Here is a 15011-nt window from a genome sequence, read left to right on the forward strand (position 1 = left end):
GGGCGTAGACGTCCCATCAGGGTGGCGTGTCAACATAATAGAGCTATAATGAGCTCCCTAATAGGACCTATTTATCACTATGGGAAATGTCCACACCATAGAATTACATGTTAATGATAGGATCTCTGTGGTAAACACAGCTATCTAAGGCTGCAGATACAGCCTAGTGTGAGAGTACAAATACATGTAGTCCAGCTACAGCGGGGTTGAAGCCACCTAGGGTTCTTGCTAGGAGAGATGAGTGGAGGCTGTGGGCTATATCTGCCTATAGAGGATGTATAGGACCGTATTATAGTGTAAGTGTTTTGAGTGCTGAGATGACAGATACCAGAATGACTGATGTTTTCCTCCGGTCTTAACTCTGTTCAGTCTCAATTCTTGCGTAAAAGAGGGGGAAATGGAGAATCTCCTCCCGTCGCAGTGCTTAATACGTCCCAGATAGTTGCAGTGCTTTTTTTTTAACAGGGGAAAATACTCCGATTCCTGGGCCAACACTGAAATCTCAACACATTATGATACATCTGTGTCCTTCATCAACATTTCTTTTAGGCTAGCTATTAAGACTTATCTTTGGTGGGGAAATGATGTCATACGTGATCTGTGTTTGTGTATCAGTGGGTGGCTAAGATTGATAAAGATCGTCCTACTTGAGCAGTACTCTCCCAGAGACTGATTTGTTCTGTCGCTCAAACGTTCACCCGTGAAGAGTTAATTGAAATGTTCTGATTATTATCGCAACCTCTTCTCCACACGGGATTTTGGCAACACATTTGCGACGGGGGCTCTTTCTGAAATGCTCCTCTAATCTTTATAGTTCTGTACTCACAGTCGCACATGTTTTATTTCACAACGCTACAGTGTGATGCCGCGATTAACGTTTAGAGATGTTTCGGTGAGTTACAGTGAGTCCAGTAAGACAGATTTACATGTGCAAATCATTACAGCTGTAAGCCAAAGCAGTAACATCTTCTGTTGCTGTGCTTTTCAAATGGCAGTATGAAAATGTATGCACTCATTACTGTAAGTCGCTCTGGACAAGAGCATCTGCTAAATGACTAAAATGTAAATGGTTGGTTCTGGAATAATATGCAATGGTCCTTGAGCATTACGAAACCTTTCTGTCTATAGAATATATTGTGATAGCTTTGCATAATTCTTACCATGTGATTCAACATCCTAGATGTTTAAATATTCCAGATAATTGTTTTATTGTTTGACAGGGGTTGACATAGCTCTCTTGATTTTATTGATAGTTCTGTCTTGATTTGTTTAACATCTGTATGCCTCTTAACCTCTCTCTCTCTCTCTCTCTCTCTCTCTCTTATTCATATAATAGGGGAGGGGACATTTATTTATATAGGCCATTATTATTATACTTTTTTTTACAAAACCTCATGCACAGAGAAACATGTACATGCTCACATACACACCCCACTGATCTCTGCTTGTGGTCCTGAACCCTCTGCCTGTGGGTCACTGGGATGTCTCTGGGGGCCCCTGGCCTGTGAACTGGCTATTAGCGGAGCTTGACGGTTGCCGTATGTTAATACACTCCAGGCAGTCTCCAGTTACTTCTCTGTGATGCGGCATCTTTGACCTTGTGCTGTTGCCACGGTGCCTCACGAGGACGCTGGAATGAAAGTTTCCTGGATCTTGAGTCTTCCTGAGCGGCCTCTCTGAGCCAGGTTCTCTGAATACTGAGAAAACAGAGAGAATGGAAATAAGACTAGTTTTCAGGCTGAAACCATCTTAGACCAATGCTTCTGAGTCCATTTATAGATGCTCATAAACGTATTTCTGTCGTTTGGAACCCACTTCAATTGATAAGTGTGGTTTTTATGTGAACCCACTCAGTTGACAAGACACCTTGGGCAGAAACTGTCAGCTGCTAAGCACATGCCTTACACTCAGGAAGAAGGAAAATGACCACTGAGTATAACATTCCAGTCCATTTAGAGAAAGATGTACATGGTACAGGGTCAGTGAACAGCAGCCTTTGTGCATTGTACTGGAGAGCAGGGTTTCCAATAGCACAAGACACAGGAAATATTTTCACCCATTCAGCAAATGTCTGCTCTTGCACAGCTTGGTTGTTATCACATTTTAGTGTCTTTTCAACAACCACAAAAATAAATCTGGTGGCTGATTTTCTAGCCAGCATTGCTTTGATTAATATACACTGGGACACAAACAAAACGTGCAGCTCCTGTGGCCCTCCAGGACCAAGACGGGACTGGAGCACAGTGGTCCACACTGACTAAACACCTCCCTCTGCAACTGGATCCTGGACTTCCTGACGGGCTGCTTCCAGGTGGTGAGGGTAGGTAGCAACACATCTGCCACGCTGATCCTCAACACTGGAACCCCCCAGGGGTGCGTGCTCAGTCCCCTCCTGTACTCCCTGTTCACCCACGACTGCATGGCCAGGCACGACTCCAACATCATCATTAAGTTTGCAGACGACACAACAGTGGTAGGCCTGATCACCGATAACGACGAGACAGCCTGTAGGGAGGTCAGAGACCTAGCCGTGTGGTGCCAGAATAACAACCTATCCCTCAACGAACCAAGACTAAGGAGATGATTGTGGACTACAGAAAAAGGAGGACCGAGCACGCCCCCATTCTCATCGACGGGGCTGTAGTGGAGCAGGTGGCATGTCCACATCACCAACAAACTAGAATGGTCCAAACACACCAAGACAGTCGTGAAGAGGGCACGACAACGCCTTTTCCCGCTCAGGAAACTAAAAAGATTTGGCATGGGTCCTCAGATCCTCAAAAGGTTCTACAGCTGCAACATCGAAAGCATCCTGGCTGGTTGCATCACTGCCTGGTACAGCAACTGCTCGGCCTCCAACTTCAAGGCACTACAGAGGGTAGTGCGTACGGCCCAGTACATCACTGGGGCTAAGCTTCCTGCCATCCAGGACCAGGCGGTATCAGAGGAAGGCCCTAAAAATTGTCAAAGACCCCAGCCACCCCAGTCATAGACTGTTCTCTCTACTACCGCATGGCAAGCGGCACTGGAGTGCCAAGTCTAGGACAAAAAGGCTTCTCAACAGTTTTTACCCCCAAGCCATAAGACTCCTGAACAGGCAATCAAATGGCTATCCGGACTATTGGCTAACCGGCTATCTGCATTGTGTCCCGCCACCCACCACCCCCTCCTTTACGCTACTGCTACTCTCTGTTCATCATATATGCATAGTCACTTTAACCATATCTGCATACTACCTCAATCAGCCTAACTAACCGGTGTCTGTATGTAGCCTCACTACTTTTATAGCCTCGCTACTGTTATTTTTCACTCTTTTTACTGTTGTTTTAATTTCTTTACTTACCTATTGTTCACCTAATACCTTTTTTGCACTATTGGTTAGAGCCTGTAAGTAAGCATTTCACTGTAAGGTCTACACCTGTTGTATTCGGCGCACGTGACAAATAAACTTTGATTTTGATTTCTATAATGAGCAGGATTAGGGGGACGCAGGGGCAGAAATATACAACTGGAGAACCATTTTAGGGCTGCAAAGCCAGTATTCACAGACTGTTTTGGCAATTTAAGGCAATCTAGGTTAGAAAACAATTTAGCCATTGATCTTAGTATGTTCTCTCTCTAAGAGTTGACACCTCCCACTGTGCTAAAGCTGTGCTAAAAACTCTGTCCCCTGTTCAGACAGTAAAACCTTACATTGTTCCCCACTAAGGTGTGTCAGGGGAATGTACCAACAACCATATGTATGAAACAGCTACTGAACGAGCTGAATGGATTTGTTATTGGCATTTAAAATACTCTGGAGACAAAACCTAAATATTCCAAGTAGAAAACAGTTGTTTTCTTTTCTTTTTTGAGCAAAGGTCATGCTGGGAGCTGGATTACACATGACCATGTGTATAGTTTTAACAGCGTAATGGGCTAAACTCACTAGTACATTTCAGTGGAATATGAGGCCACAGGATGGAGATGGTAGAAATTGTTTTGGAATGTCTGACTCAAGAGCCCGCGAAGGGAAAACATTAAGGTTCTGACCAAGAAAAGGGAGCATGCAAGATGTAGATTCAGAAACAGCCCAGCTGTCCCTCACTGCGGACATACAAGATTGCACTCACTGAGCTAAAGGCTAGAGCTGCCGCTTTCAAGGAGCGGGACTCTTAACGCGGAAGCTTATAAGAAATCTCTCTATGCCCTCGGACGAACCATCAAACAGGCAAAGCGTCAATACAGGACTAAGATGGAATCGTACTACACCGGCTCCGCCACTCGTCGGATGTGGCAGGGCTTGCAAACTATTACAGACTACAATGGGAAGCACAGCCGAGAGCTGCCCAGTGACGCGAGCCTACCAGACGAGCTAAATTACTTCTATGCTCGCTTCGAGGTAAGTAACACTGAAACATGCATGAGAGAATCAGCTGTTCCGGACGACTGTGTGATCACACTCTCCGTAGACGTTTAGTAAGACCTTTAAACAGGTCAACGTTCACAAGGCCGCAGGGCCAGATGGATTACCAGAACGTGTACTCCGAGCATGCGCTGACCAACTGGCAAGTGTCTTCATTGACATTTTCAACTTTTCCTTGTCTGAGTCTGTAATATTAACGTGTTTTAAGAAGACCACCATAGTCCCTGTGTCCAAGAACACTAAGGTAACCTGCCTAAATGACTTCCGACCCGTAGCACTCACATCTGTAGCCATGAAATGCTTTGAAAGGCTGGTCATGGCTCACATCAACACCATTATCCCAGAAACCCTAGAGCCACTCCAATTTGCATACCGCCCCAACAGATCCACAGATGATGCAATCTCTATTGCACTCCACACTGCCCTTTTCCCTCCTGGACAAAAGGAACACCTATGTGAGAATGCTATTCATTGACTACAGCTCAGCGTTCAACACCATAGTGCCCTCAAAGCTCATCAATAAGCTAAGGACCCTGGGACTAAACACCTCCCTCTGCAAATGGATCTTGGACTTCCTGTTGAGCCACCCCCAGGTGGTAAGGGTAGGTAACAACACATCTGCCACGCTGATCCTCAACACAGGGGCCCCTCAGGGGTTCGTGCTCAGCCCCCTGCTGTACTCCCTGTTCACTCATGACTGCATGGTCAAGCACGACTCCAACACCATCATTAAGTTTGCCGATGACACAACAGTGGTAGGCCTGATCACCAACAACGACGAGACAGCCTATAGGGAGGAGGTCAGAGACCTGGCCGTGTGGTGCCAGGATAACAACCTCTCCCTCAACCTGATCAAGACAAAGGAGATGATTGTGGACTACAGGATGCACCTGAGCTCAATTTGGAGTCCCATAGCAAAGGGTCTGAATACTTATGTAAATAAGGCATTTCTGTTTTTTAATTTTAATACATTTGCTAAAATTTCTAAAAACCTGTTTTCGCTTTGTCATTATGGGGTATTGTGTGCAGATTGATGAGGAAAAACATTTATTTTATCAATTTTAGAATAAGGCTGTAACGTAACAAAATGTGGAAAAAGTCAAGGAGTCTGAATACTTTCCGAAGGCACTGTATATTTGTGTTTTGAAGTCCACGCGTGTATTAAACGTGTCTGGTTTCAAGGCTTCTGCAACTGTTCGCCTTACGTGCAGAGAGCAGGATAACTGCCAAAGTGTCTTCTTTGAGGTGCAGCTGTTCAATAACATGGTGGAAATGGGCTGGAATAGTTGATGTGAAACAGAGATGGGCACAGTAATAATGGTGGAAATGTGAAGCAGTCTACTAATGTCTATAAGTTTCATTGCTCTACCCACGCCAAAGAAGAGAGCAACGATGAAGATGGCAGTGGTGGGTCCAGTGCAGGGCACTAGCATGGGCAGCATACAGGCCCGGAACACAAGTTCCTCAGTCAGTGGTTCCTCAGCCACACCAGGTTCCCCCCACACACCCGCCCAGGACCTGGGGGTCTGCAGCAGGGTGAGTATTGTGATGGGTACAACAAACACATGCACTCATGGTCATATCGACACCGACACACTGCACAGACTCACTAACACCAGGCCAACTCTGGAGAACTTACACACCAACACTAACAGGAGCATGCCAACAGACATATTGACGCTTATGCATGCTTGATCAAACTCACCAAGGCCTGATTTAATTTCTTTGGGGTTTTCCATAGCTGACTGGGTCAGGGGAGCAAGAAGAAGACATTTAGGATTGAACTTGAGGGATCAAAATGCAGCTGAGAATGTCATAGGCTACAGCAGATCCTACTGTACCAGTAAATATCACCCTAACTAATGTTTCAGATTTAGACTGTTGTAAAATAGCATGGTTTCATACTTTCATATTTTTTAGTGTGGGAAGCAGGGGCGCAACTTTCACTGTGGATGGGGGGGACATGATTCTGAAATTGCATTTTCATCATTGGAATGTGATACAAAACGAGCCGACGGTGTACTTCAGGACCATACGGACGCCTCCGAGCGGTCGGGTAGGCTGTTTGGAGTGTTTATCCAACCTCCACTTCTAAAACTACAGTTGCGCCCCTGGTGGGAAGTAGAATGTAAAACAGGCGCAATGCTATGGTGAGAATGGAGTCTTCCTGGGCCATACATCTTTACGTCTACATTATAACAAATATATACCTTTTTTTCCCCCAGTGCCGGCAACGATTTAGCTAAATGCATATAGGGGAAACACTGAATACGACACAATATTACACTATGGACAGATAACTCTGACCCAGTCCACACAGGTACCAGTTGGTCCTGTAGCTTGCTCCGCCACATACAGGTAACTGCCAAAATAAAGGAAACACCAACATAAAGCGTCTTAATAGGGCGGTGGGCCACCACGAGCCCCCAGAACAGCTCAATCCTTGGCATAGATTCTACAAGTGTCTGGAACTCTATCGGAGTGATACGACTTTCTTCCTCGAGAAACTCCACCATTTGGTGTTTTGTTGATGGTGGTGGAAAACGCTGTCTCTGGCTTCATTCCAGAATGTCCCATTAGTCTTCAACTGCGTTGAGATCTGGTGATCTGGCGTTGAGACCAGGACCCTAAGCAGGATGGGATGTTAACTGCTTAATTGACTCAGGAACCGCCTGCTTTCAATAGACTTTGTATTCCTAATTTACTCCAGTGTTTCCTTTATTTTGGCAATTACTTATAAGGTCCCAATGTAAGAACAGGCTAGAAATAAACAGGATTGAATGGACACCCTGCACACTCCATCCAGCATCGACAAACTCTTTACATTATCATCCTTGTGGCATACGTGTTGAGATCATGCTGTTTTTAAGTCATCCCCTGACATGAGACGGGGTAGGCCTACGAGAGCTAGAAGGTGAACGGCGTGAGCATGCACAACTCTCTGATGTCAGATGGTGTAAAACTCAAGCGGATTATCAGTAGCCTATAATAGCTTCAGACGAGCTACTGTTTCTGCGCTAACTCTGACCTCTACTGGTCATTACAGGTATCACACATTCATCTGAAAAATATGTACAAAACAGATACACAGTGAACACACAATAATGGCAATAATAACAATATACTTTATTACTATGGACTCCCAATATCTTCTGGGCATTAAGAGCATGTTACATTGTCCACAGCAAAGAAGAAATAACCATCATGCCGCAATCTTTCCATTATATCGCTTCCCTGACCAAAAGCCAAATGATTGAATTAGTGGATTAGAAATCATCTACTTGTCATTTAAAGGGGAAATGTAAACCAGAGAGAATATATTAAGGAAGCCTCATCTGCCTGCCAACTATTTAAATGGGTCAAATTTCACTAAATGGAAAAACCCAGCAACCTTTTCCTGGTGTGTTTACAAACCAACCGCAAGACACTTCTTTATCAAAAAGGCAAGGATATCAATGGTGATGCTTAAGGAAGTGGAATTCCCAGACAGTCATCAGCTCTTACAATATTTACTCAGGAAAGCAAAAGTGTTCCTCTTGTTTGAAATCCCATACTAATTTGAGACCCCATACGAATTTGAGACACTGGTGATTTTTCTCTGAGGTCCATTCTCTCGCTTTCCCCCGAACATGTCATTAGAATAGACATATCCGAAACGAAAGTTTGAGCAAGCAGTTAAACGTGAAAACAATACACTCAAAAGCTAACTGTGGTAGGCTACATAATGTGCCATACTCTCCCCAAAATATTGTCTAACAAATATCCAAACCTTGTTGCAATGCTGGACCATGGTGACTAATGGCATGAGCCAGTACTGTAATAATACATGTTACCTTATCATCAACCAGAGGGTGTCCATACGGTATTATAGTGAGCATGTAAAAGTTCTGATGGTACAGGAGCATTGTGACTTGAGATCAAACTCAACGCTAAAGGATTGGACATTCCTGAAAACGCCTGATGTTTACAGCCAGCTAGCTACCACTCCAGACAGAAAGAACCAAATGCTGTTGACCTTTGGTTATGCTCTCATTCATCAAACAGCAATAACATACGTATTGCTTACACTTTCTAGATTAAAAAAAGAGAATCAAAACAAAATCACAGTAGTACAACCACCATGTAATAATAGTGTTATATAACGAAAATTCAAACAGACAAAGATGTGGACGCAGTGATTGCAGATTTACATTTGCCATGTTGTCCCCACTTTGTGAACTTTGTTTTGATAGAAAGCCTGTTATTTACTTCACCCTGTCTTCTCTTTCTCCTCCACAGCAACCCTATTACAACCTCTATATTATGCACATGGGCCCAATGACAACTTCTGAATCTCAATTCCCGAAAGGACAGATGATACAAACGGCGCTTGTCTTCACTATTTTTCCTCTGGAGTGTGTCCATAAAGCCTCTGGTTTAACTGTCACAATGATCCTCTTATTTCACCTTCTCACCATCAACGATCAGCAGTCTGACTAGGAACCACAAAGGCCATAAAGGATAGTTATGTAGTCAGCCATAGTTGAAAGAACATCCATGATTTCTTTCGACCACTTGTGTGTGTGTGTGTGTGTGTGTGTGTTTAAACAGCCAGTGCTACAGATAGATACTGGATTAGTGCTGGATTAGCTAAAAACATTTTTCATGCCTTACAACGCCAACCACATTTTTCAAAGATGTTTCCAATTCTGTGCATATTGGTGAATAAAAGAGTGTTTTGGGGGGGGGGGGCTGCTCCTTGGGCACAAACCCTTCTCACTTAATTATGGGTATAGGTCAAGATGAAAAAAAAACAAACAAGTCAGTCAGTTCTTGAAGATCCCACCACCTCCATCACCATATTTTTCTGTTCTGTCAGCTCCACCCCAGTACTGTCACTCTACCCCTGGGCCTCTGGAGGTGAGAGGAGGGGGCAGGGCAGTCCTAACAGCATCCTCCTCCAGACTGCCTTACTGGGGTGCTATCAATCTTCAGGTTGGGCTTGTCTCCTCCTGTCGTGGCCCCGGGCCCCATGCGCTTCTTAATCTCGGCCGCCATGGTCATGAAGGATTGCTCCACGTTGGTTGCGTTCTTAGCACTGGTCTCGAGGAAGGGGATGGATAGGGAGTCAGCAAATTCCTGTTTGAGGAGGGTGAGACAGATGTCAATAACCAGTCTGACTGCAGTAGTAGGGCGCTTCCATTGCAAGTAAAACACAGTGTGTCCTAACAGTTGATAATTCAGCATGTCGACTATAGTACACTTTATTCAAATACTGTGGTTCATCTGTATCCGATTCCGGATGTTTCCTGTGGACTCACCTTGGCTGTTGTATAGTCTACTACTTTCTTGGTGGTGAGGTCACACTTGTTACCCACCAGCAGCTTGTTGACATTTTCGCTGGCATAGCGGTCGATTTCCTGCAGCCACTGCTTTATATTGTTGTAAGACTCCTAGAAAATACCTCAGTTATGTGTGGTCAATAAATAAACGTTAACTCATAGATGTCAATGAATCTCCTTTGCGGAGGGGCGTCACTAACCTGATCTGTTACATCATAGACAACGATGATACCATGGGCTCCTCTGTAATAGCTGGAGGTGATGGTGCGAAACCGCTCCTGACCAGCAGTGTCCCACTACAGACATAAGACAAGAAAGACAAGAAAAACAAGACGTTAATTAGCTAAAACACCACATGGCTGCAAGCATGAAATGAGATGACACTTCCTGACAGCTACCAGGCGTGCTGGATTCAACTCACAATCTGTAGTTTGATAGTCTTGCCGTCCAATTCAATAGTTCGGATTTTGAAGTCCACGCCGATGGTGCTTATATAACTTTCCGTGTAGGTGTCATCCTGAAATGTACAATAAAAAAACAAACATATAAATCAACAAACTCGCACAGACACACAGTATCCAAACGTCGATTGAAAGCTGAAAACTGATCAACATGCCAATAACACTGATAGTTTTTTACCGCAAATCGAAGCAGGAGGCAAGACTTGCCCACCCCTGAATCGCCAATCAGAAGCAGCTTGAACAGGTAGTCACTACGGGGAAAACCAGGTTAGAGGCTATCAAATAACGGTTAGAGACTAACATATCTATTCTATCAAACCGCCAGCATTGACTTTCATTTAGGTCTCTGGCGAGTTAGGCTAGCTTATACGCAATGCTGTCATTTCCATCTGAAATTATGTTATTATAGCGAACTACAGCTGCAAGGGTGTACAATGAAATGTCCAAGAGGAAAACGTGAAAGAAAGAGAAAGGTGACTAGACCCATATCTCCACTCCAATTCATTGGTTCATTCAACAAACTAGCTAACCAACGTTAGATCAACAATCTTATGCAACTTGATGTCAACATAGCTATTGGTATGATGATGACAACATTGTAGCTACCATGTAAAACAACCCGATATCATAGCAGATGTTCAGAACAAATATGTAAACAAGTGATGACGCAATATATTTTGTTAAGCGTTTGAGTTAGCTAGCCACGTCTCGTCATCCACGGTTACTGGACATGGAGCTAACAAAAACAACAAAATATCAAACTTCACTCACTATTCAGGATTCATGGTGTGTCCAAAATACGTGTTTTCTCGGCTCTTGTCTGGGTCACACGAGTATCCTCTTGGTAGCTAGCTAGCTGCGTTGCTAACGCGTAGGAAGAAGGAATACTTGTTGTTAACGACGTTAGCTAGCTCCACAAACCGCGTTTGGCAAATTGTTCTACAAATTCACGAGCCAGGAGGCTGCGTACAGGTTGTTGGTTCGGTGAGTAAGTGTTCAGAGACTAGAATTCGTTTTGTTGGTTGATACACATTCCTTTCTTTCGCGTGTTGTTTTCCTCTCTGTCTCCCTTTTTTACTTGTCTTCCCTGGTCTTTTGCGGCACTGTGCGCAGGTGTCATTGAGTGATGACGTCAAATTGTGGTCCTACACAGGTGGGAAATGTAGTTCAGCCAAAAGCCCTTCTTACGTTATCTGGTTCAGCTGTCTCCGGGGATTCAAATGTGGCCTGTAACAGTACACTGACACGTTCTTACCAAAGGAAGCACAAATTTGTTTACATCCCTGTTACTGAGCATTTCTCATTTGACAAGATAATTCATCCACCTGACAGGTGTGGCATATCAAGAAGATGATTAAACTACATAATCATTACACAGGTCCACCTTGTGCTAGGGACAATAAAAGTCCACTCTAAAATGTGCAGTATTGTCACACAACGCAATGCCACAAATGTCTCAAGTTTTGAGGGAGAGTGCAATTGTCATGCATGACTGCAGGAATGTCCACCAGAGCTGTTGCCATAGAATTCAATGTTCATTTCTCAACCATAAGCCGTCTCCAACGTCGTTTTAGAGAATTTGGCAATATGTCCAACCAGCCTCACAACCGTAGACCACGTGAAACCCCGCCAGCCCAGGACCTCCACATCCGGCTTCTTTACCTGCAGGATTGTCTGAGACCAGCCACCCAGAGAGCTGATGTATTTCTGTCTGTAATAAAGCCCTTTTGTGGGGAAAAACTCATTCTGATTGGCTGGGCCTGGCTCCCCAGTAGGTGTGCCTGGCTCCCAAGTGGTTGGGCCTATGTCAAATCGGAGGGCCTACTGTCTGGACCTCTGGCAGTGTCTATGGGGGTACCACAGGGTTCAATTCTTGGGCCAACTCTTTTCTCTGTATACATAAATGATGTCGCTCTTGCTGCTGGTGAATCTCTGATCCACCTCTACGCAGACGACACCATTCTGTATACTTCTGGCCCTTCTTTGGACACTGTGTTAACAACCCTCCAGACGAGCTTCAATGTCATTCAACTCTCCTTCCGTGGCCTCCAACTGCTCCTAAACACAAGTAAAACTAAATGCATGCTCTTCAACCGATCGCTGCCTGCACCTGCCCGCCCATCCAGCATAACTTCTCTGGATGGTCCTAACTTAGAATTTGTGGACAACTACAAATACCTAGGTGTCTGGTTAGACTGTAAACTCTCCTTCCAGACTCACATCAATCATCTCCAATCCAAAGTGAAATCTAGAATTGGCTTCCTATTTCGCAACAAAGCATCCTTCACTCATGCTGCCAAACATACCCTCGTAAAACTGACCATCCTACCAATCCTCGACTTCGGCGATGTCATTTACAAAATAGCCTCCAATACCCTACTCAACAAGCTGGATGCAGTCTATCACGGTGCCATCCGTTTTGTCACCAAAGCCCCATATACAACCCACCACTGCGATCTGTATGCTCTCGTTGGCTGGCCTTCACTTCATAATCGTCGCCAAACACATTGGCTCCAGGTCATCTACAAGACCCTGCTAGGTAAAGTCCCCCCTTATCTCCGCTCACTGGTCACCGTAGCAGCACCCACCTGTAGCACGCGCTCCAGCAGGTATATCTCTCTGGTCACCCCTAAAGCCAACTCCTCCTTTGGTCGTCTCTCCTTCCAGTTCTCTGCTGCCAACGACTGGAACGAACTACAAAAATCTCTGAAATTGGAAACACTTATCTCCCTCACTAGCTTTAAGCACCAGCTGTCAGAGCAGCTCACAGATCACTGCACCTGTACATAGCCCATCTATAATTTAGCCCAAACTACTACCTCTTCCCCTACTGTATTTATTTATTTTATTTATTTTGCTCCTTTGCACCATATTATTTATATTTGAACTTTGAACTTTCTTCAAACTACAAATCTACCATTCCAGTGTTTTTCTTGCTATACTTTATTTACTTTGCCACCATGGCATTTTTTTGCTTTTACCTCCCTTATCTCACATCATTTGCTCACATTGTATATAGTCTTATTTTTTTTTCTACTGTATTATTGACTGTATGTTGTTTACTCCATGTGTAACTCTGTGTTGTTGTATGTTGTCGAACTGCTTTGCTTTATCTTGGCCAGGTCGCAATTGTAAATGAGAACTTGTTCTCAACTTGCCTACCTGGTTAAATAAAGGTGAAAAAAAAAAAAAATGCACCCCCTGCCCCGTCATGTGAAATCCATAGATTAGGGCCTAATGAATTTATTTCAATTGACTGATTTCCTTCTATGAACTGTAACTCAGTCACATCTTTGAAATTGTTGCATGTTGAGTTTATATTTTGTTGAGTATAATAGCGCACAATCACGATAATATAGATATTGAGAAATGTGAACAAGTACCACATAAGATATGACAACAAATTAGAGGAAACTTATTCAAACAAACTCCCAATTATCTTTTTGAACTTCAAAAATGTATTATTTATCATTCACTGGTTTAAACAAAACATATCGTGTTTGAATGTCCTTTTTAAAAAGAGGCTGGGGACAAAGTAATATGTCATTACATTTTCCGTTCTACCAGTGGTTAGTAACAAATCATCATCATCATCTGTGATAATAGAAATGTGAAACTAAAGGTCTTTGCTAAAAAATAAACAGGAAAAGAACTGCAGTGCCAGGTTATAACAGAGTATAAATATTAATATTTACAGGATGGTATTTATTGTCCTGTATGTATTCCAAGTAGGACTACTAGCTTCTCTCTACAACTAAAGTTTCACGTTTGTTCACTGTCCTCTTTTTCTTTCATTTCTGGGTAGATTGATTGACTGTTCATATATGTTCAATATGACACACACCTAACCCAAACATTTCTCATGCAAATGTCCAAACCATAAATAAAAGTAGGATTGAAAATTTAAAATACATCTCTACCAGAAGACAACAATACGTGGTACTCTCACAAACTTGAGTCTTTCGTCAAACATCTGGGTCCAAAGTAAAACACAGAATGGTCAGTCCTTCTGTATACAGAACCCTTTTAATATTTTGCGCGAAACCACCAGACCGTTCTTTTAATAGCCAGTTCCACCAAAGCATTAAGGCAAAGCGCAAACTATCTAATATAGTTGCTTATCCTATATTGTTGAACCAGATAAGATCAATGAGATGTTTACAGATGTGAGAGTAGGCACTTAATTATGGAACCAATTATCTTCATGGTGGGCTAATAGTATATACACACACATCTGTTAGTACAGTGGGCTTTCTGTCTACTGAATGACAGAGTAAGGCATATTGACTGACAACTGTAGAGGTCCTCGTTTTTTCAATCAAAAGTTTTAAATGGATGAGGGACCTTCACAGTACAGGGGGAAATTTGGTTCAAGTATCTCCAAAGGGGAAGGCACACAGCTCCAGCATCCCAGGGGACGTAATCGATCATTAATGACCAGTCCCAAAATCCCAGTTAAAGGAGAGAAAACACTGCTTGACAATCATCCCATCGGTGCAGAGGGCTTTAGATTTGTTGCTGGGGTGGCAGGTTCCTAGGCTTGTTTCATACTGTAGGATGCTGAGTGAGTGAGAGCTTGGTATAAAGCAGGGATTGTGGAGGTTTAGTTCCTGGATGGGTTGGTATTCGTCATTGTCGTCCCTTCTCTCACTGCAGCACACACTTGTCTTTGTTGCTGAACTTCCTGCGTCTGAGCTCCAGCCCTCGCTCCAGGCGCTCATCCTCCTCAACGGCCCTGAGGACACATGCACACACACACACACACACACACACACACACACATAAACAACCGGCACGCTACTGCATCATATCAAACATATGGAA

The 15011-nt window shown here is 43.7% G+C and overlaps 2 protein-coding genes across 11 annotated transcripts in view; both read right to left on the minus strand.

Annotated features, from left to right (window-relative positions):
* Positions 1-7507: 7507 nt before the first annotated feature.
* Positions 7508-11312, minus strand: LOC115154842 (ras-related protein Rab-1B). The gene is made up of 6 exons (XM_029701489.1): positions 10959-11312; positions 10366-10438; positions 10148-10243; positions 9927-10022; positions 9706-9837; positions 7508-9523 (listed from the first exon to the last, which is right to left on the minus strand). The coding sequence occupies exons 1-6, from the start codon at positions 10970-10972 to the stop codon at positions 9329-9331; spliced, it is 606 nt and encodes a 201-aa protein (XP_029557349.1). The 5' UTR covers positions 10973-11312; the 3' UTR covers positions 7508-9328.
* A 2175-nt stretch (positions 11313-13487) lies between these two features.
* LOC115154843 (microtubule-associated protein futsch) overlaps positions 13488-15011 on the minus strand; it is a 29811-nt gene continuing 28287 nt past the window's right edge. For all 10 annotated transcript variants that reach the window (XM_029701495.1, XM_029701494.1, XM_029701492.1 and 7 more), the window contains one exon: positions 13488-14922. In XM_029701495.1, coding sequence (XP_029557355.1) covers positions 14835-14922 — 88 coding nt within the window. In that variant the 3' untranslated portion in view covers positions 13488-14834. The remainder of the gene's footprint in view (positions 14923-15011) is intronic.

The sequence above is a fragment of the Salmo trutta genome, chromosome 19 (genome assembly GCF_901001165.1).
Source record: "Salmo trutta chromosome 19, fSalTru1.1, whole genome shotgun sequence".
In the NCBI taxonomy this organism is placed as follows: Eukaryota; Metazoa; Chordata; class Actinopteri; order Salmoniformes; family Salmonidae; genus Salmo; species Salmo trutta.

Coding starts and splice junctions, on each gene's coding strand:
- LOC115154842 (XM_029701489.1), bottom strand. Junction 10,244..10,365: donor GCCTCCTGCTTCGATTTGCG/GTAAAAAACTAT, acceptor TGTACATTTCAG/GATGACACCTACACGGAAAG. Junction 10,023..10,147: donor AGACTATCAAACTACAGATT/GTGAGTTGAATC, acceptor TTATGTCTGTAG/TGGGACACTGCTGGTCAGGA.